Here is a 20,179-nt window from a genome sequence, read left to right on the forward strand (position 1 = left end):
ACCTGCTTTACATATGAAACACACCTTTCTCCCTTTAATTCCCATGAAATCGCGCAGGAAGCAGTTATTGCAAGTGAGGGACGAGGAGGAAGTGATGTGGAACGGCTAGAGGGGCCATTACAGAGAATCCCTCATTACAACCTGGTCACAGCTTTAGAGTATTACCCCTGTGAAAATACACTCTCACCCCTGGGTGGATAAGTCAAAGAGAGTAGATTGTCTCATCTTATTTCTTCTCTTTGTGCCTCGTCTCTTGACAGACACGGCAGGGTTAAACCTATCAACATATGCAGCTTTAGCTCCATGTACAACCAATAGACAGATTGGTTTAAATCTCTCTGGACTGCAAAGGAGTTTAATGAATTGTCTGTGGTATGTTTATTCCTGTCTTTGATGGGACTATAAAGATAGATGCTGGCGCCACATCTCAGTCTATGATAAGTCAATCAATTAATCAACTCTCCTGCTTTTGTGGAGGTAGATCATTTGCAGCAAGTTTCTTAACCACTGAAGAGTAATATGAAGTTACTAAGTCTGAGGAAGAAAAGGGAAATGCGAGTTGTTTGGCAAGACATCAGAGAAAAAACATCTTGACTCATTTATCAGATTTATGTCCAATATTTTATCCATTCATTAGGCAGTTTAAAGAAGAGGCAGTTTGCAGGAAGATGAATGCAAAAATCATAGCTTATACAGAATAGGCTACACTAAGAAACTGGAGTTACCACCTCACGGTTGTATGCTTTCACCAACCAGTCAAGTTGCAGTTTACATCAATGTCTGTCCAGAATCATATATGTAAAGAGTATGAGGGAATTTGACCAATAACACCAAATTGTAGCCATGACAGCAGACAATCCTTCAGATATGTTCAACCCGACAGCACAGAAGATCTATACAATCACCACAGTTTCAAGGAGGAAACCTAAGATTAGTGTCACCAAATCAGTAACCAACCAAATGTGAAATATGGTCGCAATTTCCCCTTGTTCCTGAGTTATGGTCATAAAAATCCTGTTCGTGTATGTACAGATGGATATGGGAAGGTGCCATTTTCGATCGAGAATGAGAAATTATCTTAGTTTAGGTTTTACAGCAATGGCAACAGAGCTGCAATGCAAAGAGCTCGCCTACCATTCGGAGCAGCATGGAGTTCAGTGTTTTGCCCAAGGACACTTCAGCATGTGTGTAGGAGGAACCAGGGATTTGACTCACTAACCTCTCGATTAGTGGGCAACCCGCTCTACCATCTGAGCCACAGAAGATCTATACAATCACCACAGGAGGACACCCAAGATTAGTGTCACCAGAATAGTAACCAACCAAATGTGAAATATGGTCACGTGGGCTTTTGGTACCTCCACACCTGTAAGAGGATGAGGCTGGGGTCACAAGCACTGGGTGCTGCACCTCGGCAGGGTTCCTGGAAGTTGGCCAGCCAGAAGGAGGTGGGCTTTCAGGGAGGCCCTTGCCTTAAAGATAGTTCAAATGGCTTGTTTTCAAACACAGGATGAACATAAAGGACCAGTAAAAGATAAATATGATTTTGTTTTAACTGTGAATCAAAAGCTACTCTAGGCTCTAGTCCCAGAATATATTAAAAAAAAAATGTAAATGAAAAGATGATATTAGGTCCCAGTAAACAGGTATATTAAAGAGGAGTATTTGATTATCTTTATTTGGTGCGAGTATTCTCATTTAAGATGAGAATCAACAGACCGGAACTTGTATAACTGGATCCCTGTGATAGTATCTGTAGGGCTTTATTTTGATACATAATACATTTTGAACAATATTACTAGAGCCTATCCCAGCTCACTTTGGGGCGAAGGCAGGTTACACCCTGGACAGGTCATCACAGGGCCTTTCTTCACCCATTTGTTAATCCTCTCTGCTCCCCTGCTATATCACAGCAGCGAGCTGTTTGCTCACTCCACATGGATAAAAGAAACAAAGTGGAAACATAGAAAATCTATTAAGACTTTAATTTTCTCAATGCTTTTAAATAGATTTTGGACAGGAGTTTGGTGAAATTTGTATGAATAAGTTACATAATAAATAAAACAAACACATTGTAATTTGTTTCACGTTTTCAGAATAAGGCATTTATAGCAGCAAGTGGCCAACTGAATCACAGTTACCTGAAACACTCCCGTGTTTCCTGTTGACATTTTAGACCCAGTTTAAACCCGAAGTAATAAACGTTGGTGTAGTCAAACCAGTGAAACTGTCTCAGGAGTGATCCAGGAAACTTGGAAATTAAATAAGAAACAAGAAAAACATTAGTATCAGCCCTAAAGCAGTGGAAGTCACAGGAGGTAGCATCTTACTCTCCTGCCTATCAATTTTCATTTTTTTTTTACTTGCAGCAGGCAATGCTTATTGACCGCTATGATTATCATAGCCATCCATCCACAATTAGCTGCATTTTTTCATAGTCTCTGTAGTGAAAGCTGTACAAAAATTGCTTTAACATAAGGCGGAAGTATTGTGCTGAAGGTTTGCCGATGCACAGATAACATTAATCCAATAACTCACCGAGGCCGTCGTCGCTTAATGAACAGAACAAGTAACACACAGGCAGCAAAAACTGTAATGTCTGCATGGAAACAACATGAACATAGTATGATTTTTAGATCTCAAATTTCTGTGCCCATTAAACAAATCATATTGCACTTAACGCTTTTAATTTTACACAACATTGAGAAGAAACATGTTTAAATAAAGTGGCAGAACAGAGGGACCTCCAGTTATCAAATAATACAAGTATTCCTGACAAGAATGAGCCAATCAGAGCTCTCCAAAATGATTGATGGGACATGCTGCCAATTAAGGGCAGAGTATAATTTTATGTAGATAGGATCTGGGATCTGAATTACATCAATCTGGTACAGCAGAGGTTAATGGCAGCTGACCTCTGTCAGATTTATTTTCATCAACATCATTATGTTGAGTGGGGTTGAGAATGGACATAACTCACAGAAAGTGTATTATGCAAACAAATAAAGTCGCCATTTCTGCACGACCAGTAAATTAAGTAGAATATAAAAGTAAGATCACTGTCACTATTAAGAAAATGTGCTGGTACTGCATCAGCTTTGACTCACCTGGTCATGTGACATTTCCTCCACTAAACATATAATTTTGTGCTAATTCTACAGTGCATTTCCTCTTAATGTCTAAATGGTCTATTTGTATATCAAAATGTACAGCAGAGATTTAACGTCTGGTAACACATTTGTGGAATTAATTTACACTAAGTGAACAGGTGCGGCTTTGGTGTTGGGGTATAAATTGTGCTGATCTGGCTTTGATAGTAGCAGGGTAAGCACCGAGCTGCGGGCCAGACGCTGTTGGGGGTTAATCAGGGAACAAAATGACCACCTGTTTTTGCAACGTGATGAGGAAACTCTCACTCGGCTGATTGGTGCATTTGTATGGGGACTATTTTAGGGGTGGTTGCCTGATTGCTCTCCTGGATAATACTGACTTGAACAAGGTAATGCGGTTGTTCTGATGATTACACTGGATAACTGCACTGGAGTTACTGCCTGCTGGCAGTGAGACTTCAGATAAATGTGGACACAGAAATCCAAAGCCTCTTTTCTGTGTCTTTCATTCGTATGCTCTCGCAGATCAATCACACCACACACACACACACACACACACACACACACACACACACACACACACACACACACACACTTAATTGTAAGCAAACAAAAAACTACAAGTGCATTTGGCATTAATACTGATAAATATACATGGAAGCATTTGTATGTTGACACATACAAACAAAAGCAGCCTTGTGTGCAGTCACACAGACATACTGAAAGCACACACACATGCACACGCGCACAAGTACACACACACACACACACGCGCACACACACACACACACACACACACACACACACACACACACACACACACACACACACACACACACACACACACACACACACACACACACACACACACTCCTTGTTTGTGGCTTCTGCCAGCTTTCCCCCTCTGCATGCCGACTGTGTGTCTGGCACCGGGGTTAAGGTCTGGAGCCACACACAAGCTGTGTGCTCTGTCTGGCTTTTACACACTCTGAATGGGCTTTATGAATGGCTAGGACTCAATGACCGAGTCAACACCAGGGGCCATACTCAACCCAATCCGACAACGGGTTTCGGAGATAAGTCAGAAACAACATTCTCCCCAGCGCAGCCAGGAAGCATGTTTAAATTAATATGCCACCAGGTTTTCTTTTGTTTTGCACTGCAAACATTGTGCTGTGGAGTATGTCAATCCACAGATGTGTTGCTTGTTTGCCATTTCTGACCAAGCCTAAGTGCTATTAAACAGCACTCTGCACTGTCTATGTATACACAGGGTGCACATGTGTGTGCATGTGTTTGTGCTCTCGTTGTCCCATCAAAGTCATGTTTGATCTGATCGCTGCAATGAATCAAGCTCTCGACATTGCGTGGAGCCAGTTACTCTGACAGCATATCAATGATAGATGTATGGATGGATAGATGGAGGCCTCTATTCACAATCTTGTGCCCTCAGTGGGATTCATACAGCTCGCCCCATTCATTACTATAAAAAAAAAAAAATGCTCACCTACTATACATACAAAGGAGTTACAAACAGAAATACAAGCGCTCCTTTCAAGTCTTCACCATTGCTCTATCATCAAATCCAGCACTCGATTAACATTCAGATCTGAATCCAGACTGAAGTCTGACTCAACAAAGGGAGCTGTTGGTGGGGTAAGAGGGCGGAGGCCAGATGTGAGCGTTTCCAGCCAGTCTGCCGCGTCAAACGGAGTCGGAGCCCGTCGTTTCCGTGACTTCCTGGTGGATGGCAGAGGGGAGGTGCAGATGGGGGGTGGGGGAGGAACAGGGACAACCTGGCTGGGGCTTATTACTGCAGGAGATGGAGGGAGCTCCAGCAAAAGAGAAGAGCAAAGAGGAGATGGCAGGAAGTTGTCATCCTTGTTGTGCTGATGGGAAGCCAGACACTGATCACTTTGAGGAGGAGAAGGAGAACGGCCGGGGCCTGAGTGTGCAGGGGATTTATGATCAAAGACATTGACAGAGCCTGGAAGAGATGCAGTAAAAAAGATCAGACACTGGAATAAACATGAATGCCATTTAAGATGTATTCTGTATTAACTGCGGGGGACTCACCAACACAAGTAATAGGCTCATCTAGAATGTCATCAATGGACTGCCGAGGGTCCATCTGTTGCCAAGAGAAAGAAAACGCTCTTACTTCATTCTTACTGAACAAAAGAAATTGCTGGCGATCCCTTGTTTATCCACAGACTCTAACCTGTGCTTTCTGGATAGCCTCCTGTAGTTCTTCCTCCAAGCTGCGAACACCAGGTAAGGTCTGAACAGGACTTGCTGTAATCTGCACTGGCAGCTCAAAGTCATAGCCAATCACATCACACGGCTGGCAGCAAAACACCTGATGAGAAGGCAGACAGGTGGTGATGAGAAAACAAGTTTGAGAAATCTTCCTTGATAGAAGACTCTGTAATGTGCCTCTGAAAAGACTAATGTATATGCTTTTAGCCAATATACGTGTACACTGGTTCGTATGTTTACCTGTGTAAATAACACCTCCGTCTGTTCATCTGTTTCCGACTTGCCTCTTGAGCATCCTGGATCCTGTTGCAGGAACGGATGGAGGGACTGGTTGATGGGAGGAACGGTAAATGGGCATTCATTAATTCTATAAAACAGTCATCCCATTAAATGAGCAGCTCTCCAACGATTGTCATACCAAAGATTCGGGTCTGTCTGCCCTCACCTCATTGCCAGTGTGTGTGGAGCGGTCTCTGGGCCTGCTCCTTATCCTCTCCCTCATCTCCAGCTCCACACTCAGCTCCTGCTGCTGTTGCTGCTGCTGCTCAGTCTCAGTTCTCCAGAGAGTGCCACACTGCAGGGGTGAGGAGGACGACATGGGTAGACTGGGACTTGGAGTTCCTGAGGCAGTGCTGGCAGCAGCCAGGAAGACAGCGTTGGTAAGACCACACTGTTCACCTGCCAAACTGACTGATGCAGCATTTGTAAAAACATTTGGGACGGCGTTTAGGACTCCATTTGGAACTCTGTTTGGAGCATCACTGAGAATGCCATTAGGAATTCCCCTGTCCTGGGAGTACAGCTGGTTTGGACTGCTGCTGGGTGAGTCCAGTCCAGAGCTGGAGCTTGAGCCAGGGCTCTGGCTGGGTGGCAGCGGAGGGCAGGGGGTGAGGGGCTCCAGGCTGGTACCCAGCTGAGAGAGGGGAGCTGGGGTGAGGCAGGAGTGGGGAAGCTGGAAGGGACGGAGACGCTGCAGAAGAGCAGGCTTTGTGCCGGAGACTGGGAGGCCTCGCTTACGCAGCTGCTGCCGCAACTCTGACACCTGAGGAAGGAGAAACATTGTGGTGGGAAAAGTAAAGTGTTAGAAGCTTCTCTAGATTATGAATCAGTTCTCAAACAATTTTATGCCTTTAAAAGTAGTTCTTGTCTGACAGATAGTTAGTTATTCTTACTGTTAAGTCAACGAGGTTTGCAGGTAGAAGCTCAGGTTTGGATGCAGGATTTGTGTCCATGGGGGTGCGGTTTGTTGTGGCAGGAACAGGTTGGAGATTCAGTGGCATGGCTCCAGAAGACTTCACGAGATCAATGTGATCTCCACTGAAGGAATAACAAAAGCATTAACACGGCCAAACAAAAGGACTAATTTCTTATTGATAAAGCAGAGATCTCTGTAGTTAGTTCACACTGAATTATCTGTATCAACACTGTATCTGTTTGCATACCTGGGTAAAACAGTGGTCTGTTGTTGTGGCCGTTGCTGCTGCTGCTGTTGCTGCTGCTGCTGCTGGTTCTGGAGGATTTGAAGCTGGAGGAAGACCTGCTGCTGCTTCAGGAGATGGGAATAGGCTGGGTCTAAAGACTGGGAAGGAGTAGGGTTTTTTTGTTTGGCTCCTCCCCCTGGAAATAAAGACATTTTCTGGCTGAAGTCAAACATTTCACCACAAGAGCAGATATTGATTTGATAAATGAAAGGATTTTTTTTGAATAAATGTAGAATACTAAAGCGTTATGTTGGTACCTCCAGTCCCAGACCCCCCTCTCTGGTCTGGAGGAATGTACTGGTGATACTTGAGTTTCTTCATTTTGGGTTTAGTGTCCCGTGGTTTACGTGGGCGGGGGAGATGGCTGAAGTTGAGGGAGGGGACCAGAGATGAGGAGCAGGTGGGGCTGAGAGGCCGAGCTGTCTGTAAACACACATAGAGCTCACATTTCCTTAAACTGTAACCGTGATGTGGATCAAGTGAGTAATTTCAAGAATAGCATATCACAGAGAAAATATCGGTCATTTCACACTGTTTGATGTATTTGCCCCTTGTCAAGGTTAAGTTCTTACATCTAACCTACAAATGCCTCACAAATCTCTAAATGACAGCATGTGCTGGTTCTGACATATCACCACGCTGCTTGTGTGTGAATGTGTTAACCTACAGGGCAACTACTGAGCTCCCCCAGAAGTGCAAATTGACAGTAATGAATGCAGAGCAGATCACAGCCGAGCATTGTTTTTAGAAAAAACAGAGTGACCATCCTGTTAGGTTAAAGACCTGTGCAGCGCTCTTTCATCTCTCGTGTTGTATACCTGCAGTGTAGTAAACCAATACACACACACACACACCCTAAATGTTGTTTTGTTTCTGCATAAAAATGCCATATTGCCACATTTATTTCCTCACATTTTTGACATTTTAATTATATTTTGAAGAGTCATAAAAACACTGAAAACAAAAAGGAGGACCTTATAAAATTTAAATGAGCCAAAAAATGGAGAGCAAACTGAAATCAGTGGTGTTTGTAGGTGACAGGATGAGCATGCATTAACCCACATTACCTTTGGCAGCAGCGGTGTGGTCTGAGAGGTCAGATACATCCCATTTGGTCTCCCAGTTGTTGCCATGGAGTTTGATTCACCCAGTGTTACAGTAGTTGGTTGTCTGATGCCCTCGGTTGCCGGGAGCAACGCCAAACCAGACTGAAGGCAGAATATCCGGTTATCAGAGTCGACATATTAAGCTATTCATAAACTCATCAGTCAATTTGCTTTAATAAGTTTATCAGAGGTTATTACAGCGGGAAAAAATGTATTATACTTTTTGTTGCTTAAAACATGAATTTGAATCAAAACAATACATAGTGCCATTTCCTCACCTGTGCATGACTGGGACTACAGTTAAGGGGTGGGCCCACAGCTGAGCAGTCACTCAGTAATTGGTCACCTAAGAGCCCTGGCAATGAGGGAAATGCTGGGGATTGGTGAGCGCCATGCTGCTCGGTGGGTGAGGAGGAAGAGGAGGAGGGTGAGCAGGAGATGTCATCTTCGAAGACATCAGCGGACAGCGGGAAAGACGAAGGACCTGAGGAAATGAAAAGTGAGAGGATATAACGTCAAAAGAGGAGCAAATGCAAAATGGGGCTGGGAATAAAAAACGTGTGTGTTACTGTCTGTGTGTTCCAGTGCGTGTTGAGACTTACGGTTCTCCAGGGGCAGCGTGTGTTCATGCGGTTGCTCCACAGGTCCAGGTGGACGTTGGATCCTCTCAGTGAGGTCCTGCGTCTGGCGAATCTTCTTCTGCCTCTGGGCCCCACACACGGTCCTCTCTATGGGTGGCAGAAAGAGGGAGGGATGGTGCAGATACATGGAGAGGAGAGGACAGATGGGAGATCAGTGGAGGGAGAGGAGATTGGCGAAAGAGAAGCAACAGGATTTCAGAACATATGTGATGTGAGCGTTCACAACAGTTTTGCCACAGGCGATCAGTCCCAATTCAAACCAGCAGAGGCATCAACAAATAGTAAACACCACTGCCCATAGGGAGATGTATTCCCTTGGATATGAGTACACAGACACACAGACACAGAGACAGACAGACAGACAGACAGACAGACAGACAGACAGACACAAGATTTTGAAAATGACAGAAAAGGAGTTTTAAGGACATTTAGATATTTTGAAAAGCCAGATACTACAATAAAAGTGCTTTCAAATTAAAAGGAAGGTTGGATTGTGTGGAGAGGAGAAGGAGGAGGAGGAGGAGGAGGAGGAGGAGGAGGAGGAGGAGGAAAGAGAGATGAGGGAGTGAGATGTCAGTAACGGCAGAAAATGATAACTCTGATCCCTGGATTGGCGGGTTTATCATGTACTGTCAATCACTGATATGTTTGTTGGCTGCTTATAATGCAGCGTTAGGGTGTGCAACAAGGTCACATTTCTATTTAACTGACAGCTGATGAAACAGAGAGCCCTTTGCAAGATTTACACACACTTCATTTCCTCGCCCGGCTACTGTACAACAGGGATTGGAGAGCAATGCAGAAATGATATGACACAGACAGAGAGGAAGAGAGAGGAGGCGAGATGCGTTGCTCTGCGCTGTGCAGGGAGCATACAGGGTACAGCAAGAAGGTGACAGCAACGTTATTGTCGGCATGGTATCACCTTGTGCAGTTTCAGTATTCAGACCACCAGGGGGCAACTTCTGAGTGGCACCATTGTCAGTGAGACGCTGCATCAGGAAACAGCGGGTCAAACCAACAGCCAGGGCCCAGACATGACAATGCAGTTCACTCAGTGGAAAGTTGAATGCAAATATTTCAGTGTAAATGTAGCCTAATGGAATATTATGACACCAGTGTTCCTCCTTGAATCATTGCAAAGTGTTTAAAGGAGCACTTGGATCCTGTGCTACAAAGAATCTCCTTTGAAACTTGTACTAATTAGTTCTTTTTAGGTGAGAGGAGACCTTTACTGATAATTTTTCAAAATCCCTGTCCATTTCTTATGAATTCACAGCAATATTGAAGTAAAACAAGTAAATCGGTCTCATTGTGTTCATGTGTTGTGGAAAAAACATGACACACGTGGAGTGGGAAATGTGTTTGATGCATCAAAATCAGTGTTTGACATGAAGTGCAGAAATTTCATGCAGTCAGAGATTATTAAGAAACAGGCAGCTGCTCACCAGAGCTTCACTCTGATCTTTCTCTGCTGTTTGAAGGGGGCAGGAAGAGTTCAACCCTGTGGACACAGACAAAAGGTGGTCGTAAGATGAAATCGTGATGCAACATTAAAAAAAGAGAAAGAATTTGTTTTACTTAATCCAAATTCTCATATTGGAGTGTCTTTCAGAGAATAGTAGTCTAGTTGGGGAGAAGCTCAGGTAAAAGGGTGCATCAACAAAGCCCGTTCAGCTTGCAACTCATCCTTCCACAGCGTGCAGCATCTCAGACACTCTTTTGTGTTGGGCATCAGAATGTGCAGGAGAGCGCTGAAGCGAAGTGCACTACCTGTCGGATTGGTTTTTACATTTCTACACTATGAACTACAATTTTTTGTGAATTTCATGAATGACACAATTTGTTTTAGAACCAGACCGATTTATCCGCTGATATTGGCCTGTCACAGATAAATCACATTGACATATACAGAAACAGACAAAGAAATATATCCATCATGTTCTAGGCATTCAAGTTATTCACTTTTTTTTTTTAGTTAACGTGGGAGTTTTTCTACAAGATATACAGTATTATAAATACGTTGATCTATGAAGCACCTTTGAAAGGCAAGGCTCACAAAATGATTTGCAAGGTAAAAAACAAAATAGCAGAACAAACAGGCGAGGTAGAAACAAGTTCACACACATAACTACCCAAGTAAGACTGTGCCCTCATGTTTGTCTAAACACTGATGTCTTGTTGCCTTTTAAAAGCTGCCTCTGAGTCAATCACACAAAGGGATGATGCCAAGTCATTACAGAGGTTTGATGCAACCACCCCAAAAGCCTGATCTCCACAACATAAACCTAAAACCATATTCATCTGATGAAGGTTCTTGAACAATCAGAGGTTTTAAAACCTATGATTAAATACAAAGTCTCTCCAACTATTTTGCTCATTTACAAAAGTAAAATAGCAGAAAAGTAAAAGCTGGTTGATGCCGTAAAATCTGCAAAAACGTTGAGTAATCAATAGGCAATCATCTTTCAGTGAAGAGAGGTGACTTAAAGATTATTAGTATGAAATGCAACCTGCAGTTGTAGTGTAGATGGATCAATCACAATGTTAATGATACACATGGACTGACCTGAGTCTGCATTGATTTCACTCAGCCGTCGGTTCTGAATCCTCAGCTGAAGCACTAAAAGATAAGAGCAAAGATCAAGCTGTGTTTTAAAAAGAAATGATGAAACATTACACTGATGGAAGAGTAAGTAAGGCAAAACATTATCTGGAGAAAGCAATTGGGCTGATGTAGAAAGGTAAGAGGTAAGCAATGCAAATGTTAAACGATATGGCCTTGAAACTCATGTTACCCCATGACTTTGCAGTGCTTGTAGATTATATATCTCCTTGAATGCCTGCACACATCTACCCACCACACATATGCACGCACACTTTAACATTCAGTACACACACAAACAGGTGAAGCAGGGCAGGGCCGGGCCCATTGGCCCATTACACAGACTGCCCCCCCTCCCACCCATGATACACTGCGGTGAGGACTGAGACCTGAGAGACCTGACCAGGGGAGGGGAGGGCTGCACGGGGGGCTGAGGGCAGTGACTATTTATCTCTCAGTATGTCTATTTCTGTTGGTCCCATCCCCCCTTCAGCTGTCCCACTCTCTCCACAAGCCTCTCATACATCCCCTCCTCCTCACGTCATACTCATTTGTGCTGCTAACTATACTCTTCCTGCTTTCCTACCTCTCTGATGACTCAAAACAACAGTTTAACGTCTCCGAAATATGGATTTAAAGCAGATTGACACATTGTGCTTTGTGCTCATAAGATTTGGAAGCATGCGTTTGTCACATCGGATTTTGGTTTTGTTATTTTTTTCCTAATTGGTACTGGAGGCCCCACACAAAACTTGAACTCCACATTACATAATACAATTGTTCCTAAGGGTCAGTCCCAAGAAAATCTAAGTGGTATTAGGGGAAAAGAAAACCTGAAAGCTGCCAAAGCTGTCAAATTTTCTTCCTCTTTTGCATTTTTTTTCAAAAATATAAAATATCTTGATGTTCTTTGGGGCCTCTTTAAATGTTTTAAATTAAACATTTAATGGAGGACTGTCTGGTTGGGACAGCTCATAGCTTAAAGGCACACACAACTTGTTACAAAGGGCAGCAGACATTTAGTTTCAGGGGTCACAAGTCAAAAACACTGGGAAACGTGTTTTTTTTTTTACCATTTGCATCAACACACTTTCTTAATATTTATCTCAGCATCTAATATATGATCACTTGTGAGACATGAAAAATTTGCATTAGGAACACTTCATGTCAAAGACACATACAATTCTTAATTAAACAATGAAAAAGAAAAAGAAAAATATTGCTCAGCTATGTACATACATGATTTCAAACGGAGCAGCTGCCTAAAGAATCACGTTTTCCAGCAGGTGTTTGTATACCTAGGGGACTATGTCTGTCATTTTCTCGCCTTTCTATTTTGCCAGCCGTTTACAACAGCTGCCTGGGAACTGAACAGCAGCCGCTACAACTTGTATAGAAACTAGCATTATGCGGCTATGCGAGGATTGCTTAATGCTGCTTGTCACAGACTGCAGCAAAAAAGTTGTAAGTTGTATTCAGAGTATTACATTGCATTAGTTTAAGTGGTAATATACAGATATTTAGATTTCTTTCATGACTGTGATGGGTTATCACCAGACCATACTGACAAATATAAATTGGAAACAAACAAAAACACTGCTGACAGAGAGAAGACTTGGTCATTTGTTTTAGAGGCCCTGAAAATATTACCTCTACCAGCTTCTTCTCATGTGGTCCTACCTGAACTCACTATTTTCAGCCACAGTTAGGTCACTTTCACGTTTGGGATTTCTGTATTTGGTTTTGTGTGTTTGCTCTTCTAACTGGTTTGATTTGGGTGAGACTCAGTCAGAAAAAGTCAGCTCAACAATTTAGCAACATTAAAATCTAAATCTAAAGACAGTTGTGGGTTGTTTACTCACGCTGCCAGGCCACTGTCAATCAAATCTGATCAAACTACATTCACAAACATGATCAAGTAGCTTAGCTGAGCATATCACTGTTAAATTCTTAATAAGTGATGAATCAGGGTCGTTTTTCCAAAGTTTAACTTTGCTCATTTAGACATGAATATTTCATATTAAATAGATTTGGTATCGTGTTTTTTTAGAGTTATTAAAGAAAAAAAGACTTTCCTGGTAAAGGCTTAATGTCGCTTTTCCACACGTATGACTGAGCAAGCCATGTCTTAGTGTCTCACAGTAATATGCAGAGATCTTTGTCCTCACGGTCAGCTGTCTTCAAGACATCTCTGTCCTCTGTAGCAATCACTAAATCCATTCACCATGATCAATACTGTCACTCCATTGATCACGACAGACAATATGGACCAAGGAGCCAATAACCTTCACTAACACTTCACCTCCACGTATTGATGGTAATGTTGCCAATTGTGCCGGAGACGTAAAGCATCTTGTGAGAAAACATTGGCGTGAGTTGATGCCTCCAGGAGCCTCACCTGAGCGGAACTTGTTCCGGATGAGAAGGGACCTCTCAGAGGCCAGCAGCGTCATGGTGGAGGGGGGAGGGCGTGGGGAGGTGAGGAAGTGGGGCAGAGAGAAAGAGGGAATTCCTGGTGTCACTCTACCAGGAGGAATGGACCCCTCTCCTTCTGTCTCTCACTGTTGGGAATGCAGAGGAAGCAGAGGAGAGAGAGCCAGATGCTTGTTAATCCACTGACAGACACAAACCGATATTGATAGAGGCACACAAAGCGCAGCGGAGATAGATTGAGGGGGAAATAGAGACGCAAAGCCTCTCAGACCTACAGGCAGACTGAGCTCAGTGGTGAGCTGCTCTGGCAAACAGCAGGCCCCCCTATAGACAGCCTGTCATAATCACACAGAGAGTCAGAGGCCCACCCACAGAGACAGAGCTAACGACACAGAGAATTAAACAGACTTTTAGAGAGACAGAAAAAGGAGCCAGGACAAGAAGAAGATGAAGAGGGGAGTTGAGTTTACATGAGCGAGAAGGCAGACAGACACCCCAACATACACTCAGACACGGGGCCGGGGGGGGGTACACTGATTGTGACAGACAAACAATAACTCAAACACCTACAACATCGCACCACACATTTGCACAGTGACAGCAGGACCCAAAAATGTGTCATGCACTAAAAGAAGAGGGGCTGACTCTCAAATAGAGAGTTGGGAATCTACATAAGCTGCATTAGTGCGCACACACAACCAATTAACAATATTGATTTGAACTGGCCTGCCACAGAAGACCCAGAGGAAGCCTGTTTGAAGGGAATGTACAAACACACACAAACAACACCACACACACATGCTTTGGGATAGATGAGGTTATGCATACTAAATTACCAAAGTGCTCCTCTTATCCCAATCCGATAAATGCACACACCTCACTTTATTTACAACATAAAGAGTCAAAAAGAAGGCCACCCGCTCATTATTGCAGTCAAATAACAAGCAATTGATTGAGATTTCATGTCTGGCACAGACATTGTTTTGCAGTGGGGCACCGAGGTACAAGGAGGCATTGAAAACACAGAGAATAATAGCAAGAGAATGAAAGAGAATACTTACAGGAAAAGAGAGAATTGAGTCCCTCGGGGGAAATTGGAGTGGATTTAAGATTAAATTGAGAGAGGTGCGAGATGGAGGAAGAGAGGGAAAGAGAGAAGTTCGTAGTGCATTTAATGACGATTTCTTTCTTTCATGTTCTTTTCATATCCTTTTTTTCTTCCTATTGCCCCTTTTCCACACTTCTCAGTTACTCCGCTTTCTTTCCTGAAGGTGAAATGCAAGGAGGAAGAGGATCTGTGGTTCCTTCGTCCCCTTACGATAGAAACTCTCTACCCTGTCTACCTCTGCCTCGCTCACTCTGCCCCCCCCCCCCCCACCCCAAAGCATCCTGGATTCTTGGTGCCAACTGTGAGCGACTGTCAAACTTCACCCCTCCCCCGCCACGACCTCGTCTCCCTCTCCTCTCCTCCCCTCCCCTCCCTCGCCACCCCTCCCTGACGTCCACTGACTGATTGATTGAGGAACAGATTCAAAGACAATAAGCACTTTTGTGTTTGCTTGTACGTGACTTTGACCAAAGTGGAAGCACTGATGAGGCAGGTGCAGTTGTTTAATGTTGGGAGTTTTACGGCCACATAATGTGACGGATAGAAAAGTGAAGGCAGGATAAAGAGACGATTCATTACAAGGCAGCGAGAAAAGCCTTGGAGTGTTTTGGGCTCCCATCACATCATGTACTGCAGCAGGACTGCAGGCTCATATGCTCCTGTCAAGACACCTTTGGGTCACGATCTTAAAGTGATTTACTAGTGTGTGTGTGTGTGTGTGTGTGTGTGTGTGTGTGTGTGTGTGTGTGTGTGTGTGTGTGTGTGTGTGTGTGTGTGTGTGTGTGTGTGTGTGTGTGTGTGTGTGTGTGTGTGCGCGAGTGTGACACCACAGAGAGTCACAGATCAGTAGGTCAGTGTCCGTCAGCATATACTTTACAGCGTGTATCAGCACTGGTACCGAGCAAAATCACCCGACTTTCACCTGGCTGTTAAAGCTCAGAAACTACCTGAGTGAACATGTAGGACAGTGTTGGCCTCTGTGTGCGTGCTCTGCACGTGTATATTTGTGTGTGCTTTGGGCTACAGAGGGGGGTGGGGAGGGGGTGAGAGGGGGTTGTAGCTGGAGCACCTGTTCCGTCGATTTGACAGACAGGCCGGTGTGTGCTGGTTCAGCAGGTCGAATGGAGGGAGGGAGGCAGGGAACACAGCAAAAAAGTTGGCGAGCAAGGGTGGGCACAACCCGGGGGGGGGGGGGGGAGTAACGACGAAGACAGGACGGGAGCTGATAGGGAAACAGGGAAAAAGGGAGGTTGCTGCCATTTTATCAGATGTAGAGAACACGAGTCTGACGTGGAGATCCACTAATCAGAGAACACAGAAACAGAGATACCACTGCACGGGCCAATTACGGTTGCCATGGAACAAAATGGAACAACTAATGGGACACAAAATGAATGGGAACCTTAATTTAATAGATGGTTATAGACGGGCCGCTCTTTCAGGTGCCATTTGCACACTGCGTCCGTGTTTGTGATCATTATAAAATCTCAACTTTGACAGCTTTTTTCGCTTGTGCCCCGTAAATGCATTTCACACACACACATATACTGTCTATAAACACGGACTGCGCTGACAGCAGGTCACATTATTGTTGGAAAGGTGATGTAATTGCTTTTTCCTCTGGTCCCCCACCACAGAGAAACCCTCTCCTCTGCAGCCGGGACTCCCTTTCTGATTAACACCTGTTACCCTCCTTCTTTTTCCCTCCCTCCACCCTCACTCCCTCCCTCCCTTCCTCCCTCCCTTCCACACCTCTCTCTTTCTCTCTCTCTCTCTCTCTCACACACACACACACACACACACACACACACACACACACACACACACACACACACACACACACACACACACACACACACACACACACACACACACACACATGTGCACACTACACAGACTCCACAGTGTTAATTCTGCACTGTCTGGTGAGCTTGTCCTTCTTAAATATCATAGTTCTCTGTGTAATTCTGGGCTTACTCATCTTTTCATACTCCACATGGGCTAAAAACACACTTTATCCATCATTTGGCCTGTAAAACAGAAATACAACACAACTACGCAAAAGCGATTTGATATTCATGTCAAAGCTGCCTCCTTTCTCTGTTGTATTAGCAGATTTTGAATGTAGATCCAGCTCTCCCAAGGCTCACTGTCTTCTGCCTTTCATCCTGGTGTAAGTATCCCTCCACCATTTGAGAGAGCTGAGAGACAGCACGAATTAGCCAAACACATGCATCCCAAGTGTAAGTGTGCCCTCACATGGCTGAACTGTGCAATGACAGCAATGTATATCAGACCCCCCAAAAAAAAAAAAGCATTCACGGTTAGTTTAGCTTTCCATCATTCTGGCTCTCAGTGGCAATAATGGGACGCCTCTGATGTAACAGAGCGGATATACAACAAACATATCAAAGTGCTGAATGTATCAAAGGGAATAAAAAGCTGAAACATACCAGGCTAACACACTTCATTACATCTGCTGCCTCTCCCTGATCGTTCATCACTCGATTTATTCTCATCCCCCTCTCTACTCCTCCTCTACCTTTATCACTTCAATCACTTGGCGACGTGCCTTGTGCCACTCAGAAGGCCGACTGCCTGTTACACTTCACGCAACACAAACACACAGAGGCAAATTTCACACGCACACGCTACAGAGTTCTGTCCTCCCTCTGTCCATCATCCATCTGTCTGTCAGTCACTGCACTTTGAAGCGCCGTGCAATCTGGATAGTTAGCAACCAGCGCACACACACATGCAGAAGCATACATACTGTACCATACACACACACACACACACACACACACACACACACACACACACACACACACACACACACACACACACACATATCCAGCTGGACTGCTGATCTCGCACACTCAGCCAGTTGAATATTCATCAACATCATGCACTGAGGACCTTGTAGGCTCAGCGATGCAACAGCCCAGTGGTGTCAATTAGGGGACCAGAATCTGTTTTGTGTCAGTTTGTTCTTTCCTGACAGAACAGCATTAATTTAATTGTGTAAACCTCACAGCAACCTTAACAATATGTATACAGCACTTCAGAGAGCTTCTACAACAAGAAGACTCGGAGCAGTTATTAGTTAGGGGCACATATTTTATGGGATTGATGATGAGGGGCCTATTGTATTCAAACTGCAAGTTTGATAAGATTTTAATAGAGTTTGAGGTAAAAGTAATGTTTGAATTACCTTGCAGGGAATCATAATAAATGCAACAAGAGGGCAAAATGGATTAAATGCTATATTGTGTTATATGTCACTTATCATATCAACATACAGTATTACAAAAAGTGATTCTTCATTGAAACAATAACTAGATGGGAATGTTTGTTTTGGCCCCCTCTCACATCTTTCTTTCCATCATGACTACACTGAGCATGTTTGAATTATTTTTTAACACAACTTTGGTTGTATATATAATGTATATAATAAACAAGCTGAGAATAGCAGGTGAAACTGCTTATTCACACAATATGTGATTTAAAGTATGGCTGTGGCTGGTGCTTGAAATGGAGAAAAATAAGTGCCAGTACTTCCTTCACTCTCATGTTGGCTTGTCGATCATACAGTATCAGCAAATCATTATTACATTCAGAATTTATACAGTGAATAAAAGATATAAGGAGATCCTGATGATGTTCACACCATAAATCTATTTAATCAAGGGGAGAACAATTTCTATTATTAGAGAAACAAAACTGGGGGGGGGGGGGGGGGGGGGGGGGGGGGGGGGGGGGGGGGGGGGGGGGGGGGGGGGGGGGGGGGGGGGGGGGGGGGGGGGGGGGGGGGGGGGGGGGGGGGGGGGGGGGGGGGGGGGGGGGGGGGGGGGGGGGGGGGGGGGGGGGGGGGGGGGGGGGGGGGGGGGGGGGGGGGGGGGGGGGGGGGGGGGGGGGGGGGGGGGGGGGGGGGAGTTAGAACCTGTAGGACTGCACCTTATATGAAACATAGAGGGGTTTTAATTTGAAACAAATACAGGAAGTCACAATGACTTCAGCTGAAACTGTAGACAATTAAGTTGTAGCCTATTGTCTGCTTGAATATTTGACAGTGGCATTATACAGAATTTACACAGAATAAATACGATTTTCACATACCTACTTAGTTGGCTGTCATAGCAATAGCTGCAGGTGTTTTTGTCATGCTCCATTAACAGGCTTTTCACTGCTAGCAGTGTTGCTAACGTTAGCTTTCAGCCTCTGGCCTGCATTTAGTCCTGTTTGAGAAGGATTTGACTTTTGAAACTCTGCTGTGTCAAAGTCTGACTGTGTTCCTGCTATCTTTGGGCCCCTTTGGAGCCAGGCCAACATTATCATAAGGTTTATGTGAAGTAACCTAGACCAACCACAGAGAAAGGCAGGAATGCCAGAACAGGTGAGCGTAACGCAGTGCATTCTGGATAATGTAGTTTATTTAGGGCCAGTATGAATCGCCCAAAGAAGTGCCAGTGGCAAAAAAAAAAAAAAAAAAAACTTCACGGTATACATCAAATAGTAATATGAAGAAGTGAGTACCATTTCCAGAACTGAGAAAAATATGTATGCAGGCTAGATTTATGCTATTTAGACCTATGTTTTTAAAATTGTTCATGGTTTTCAGAGATACACAGATTTCAATGAAAAAGATATAAAAGCCAGTTGGGATAGAAATTGGAATTGATATAGGTTTATTTATTTCATAATTTTGTTGTTCTGGTCTGTATATGTGTGTATGGACAATAAAGAAATAATAAATAAAATAAAATTTAACTGCTCTAAAAAATATTTTGTGAAGAGATTTGAGGGGACATAGAGTCCTCTCGTGCAAAATTGCTTTCTAAAGATCAGCTGGAGACAATATGAGGTTTTAACGCCATGAGTTAGTCAAATCAAGTTGGTATTTGCTATATAGTTGTAGACAATTTTGTACAAAATTCACTTTTTTTTTTCCAAAGACAGTGTGATTGTTGAGCAGGATAAAAAGGGGATTTTGTGCACAGAGATACCCACTCAGACTTTTGACTCATTAACCTCAGCTGGATTTTAGAGTGGTTTTTTACATGTGGACCATGATTTTGGATTGTTACCCCCATCTCTTACACTGAAGCTAAATAAGAGAGATCCTGTTACAGACATTATAACTAAGAGGAAAAATTACAGTGACTAATAACCCCAACCTGATATATTTATGTGGTTATGTTAGTATTGTTTTAGGGCAGACTTGAAAAATGTACATTGTCTCACAGTAGTACAGAACTTTGCCAAATTTTCCTCAAAACTGTGTTTGCCATACAACAGTGTAAAATTTGTCTTAGTCCTTTGCAGCCAAAACATCTTTTTGTAACTCAACACTCCCTCTGTGACTTAGAGGTTAGTCAGTTAAATGCAACATAGTGAAAGAAAAACATGCATTAAGCATCTGCTTTTAGAGTTTTA

General features: G+C 43.7%; 1 protein-coding gene across 2 annotated transcripts; it reads right to left on the reverse strand.

The window, feature by feature from the left end:
- Positions 1–2,345: 2,345 nt before the first annotated feature.
- On the reverse strand, positions 2,346–15,033 carry LOC138619370 (myocardin). 2 transcript variants are annotated; one of them, XM_069695778.1, is made up of 16 exons: positions 14,697–15,033; positions 13,601–13,763; positions 11,167–11,220; positions 10,046–10,101; positions 9,523–9,589; positions 8,559–8,684; positions 8,235–8,440; positions 7,918–8,058; positions 7,108–7,273; positions 6,812–6,986; positions 6,542–6,686; positions 5,815–6,411; positions 5,610–5,672; positions 5,332–5,469; positions 5,187–5,241; positions 2,346–5,097 (listed from the first exon to the last, which is right to left on the reverse strand). In XM_069695778.1, the coding sequence occupies exons 2-16, from the start codon at positions 13,653–13,655 to the stop codon at positions 4,673–4,675; spliced, it is 2,469 nt and encodes an 822-aa protein (XP_069551879.1). In that variant the 5' UTR covers positions 13,656–13,763; positions 14,697–15,033; the 3' UTR covers positions 2,346–4,672. The 2 variants fall into 2 exon arrangements, with proteins under 2 accessions (XP_069551879.1, XP_069551878.1); XM_069695777.1 differs by having other exon boundaries at positions 5,610–5,696.
- Positions 15,034–20,179: the final 5,146 nt, after the last annotated feature.

The sequence above is a fragment of the Brachyistius frenatus genome, unplaced genomic scaffold (assembly GCF_029030835.1).
Source record: "Brachyistius frenatus isolate BFR_SWC_R1_liver_20210118 unplaced genomic scaffold, ASM2903083v1 Contig_20, whole genome shotgun sequence".
Classification (NCBI taxonomy): domain Eukaryota; kingdom Metazoa; phylum Chordata; class Actinopteri; family Embiotocidae; genus Brachyistius; species Brachyistius frenatus.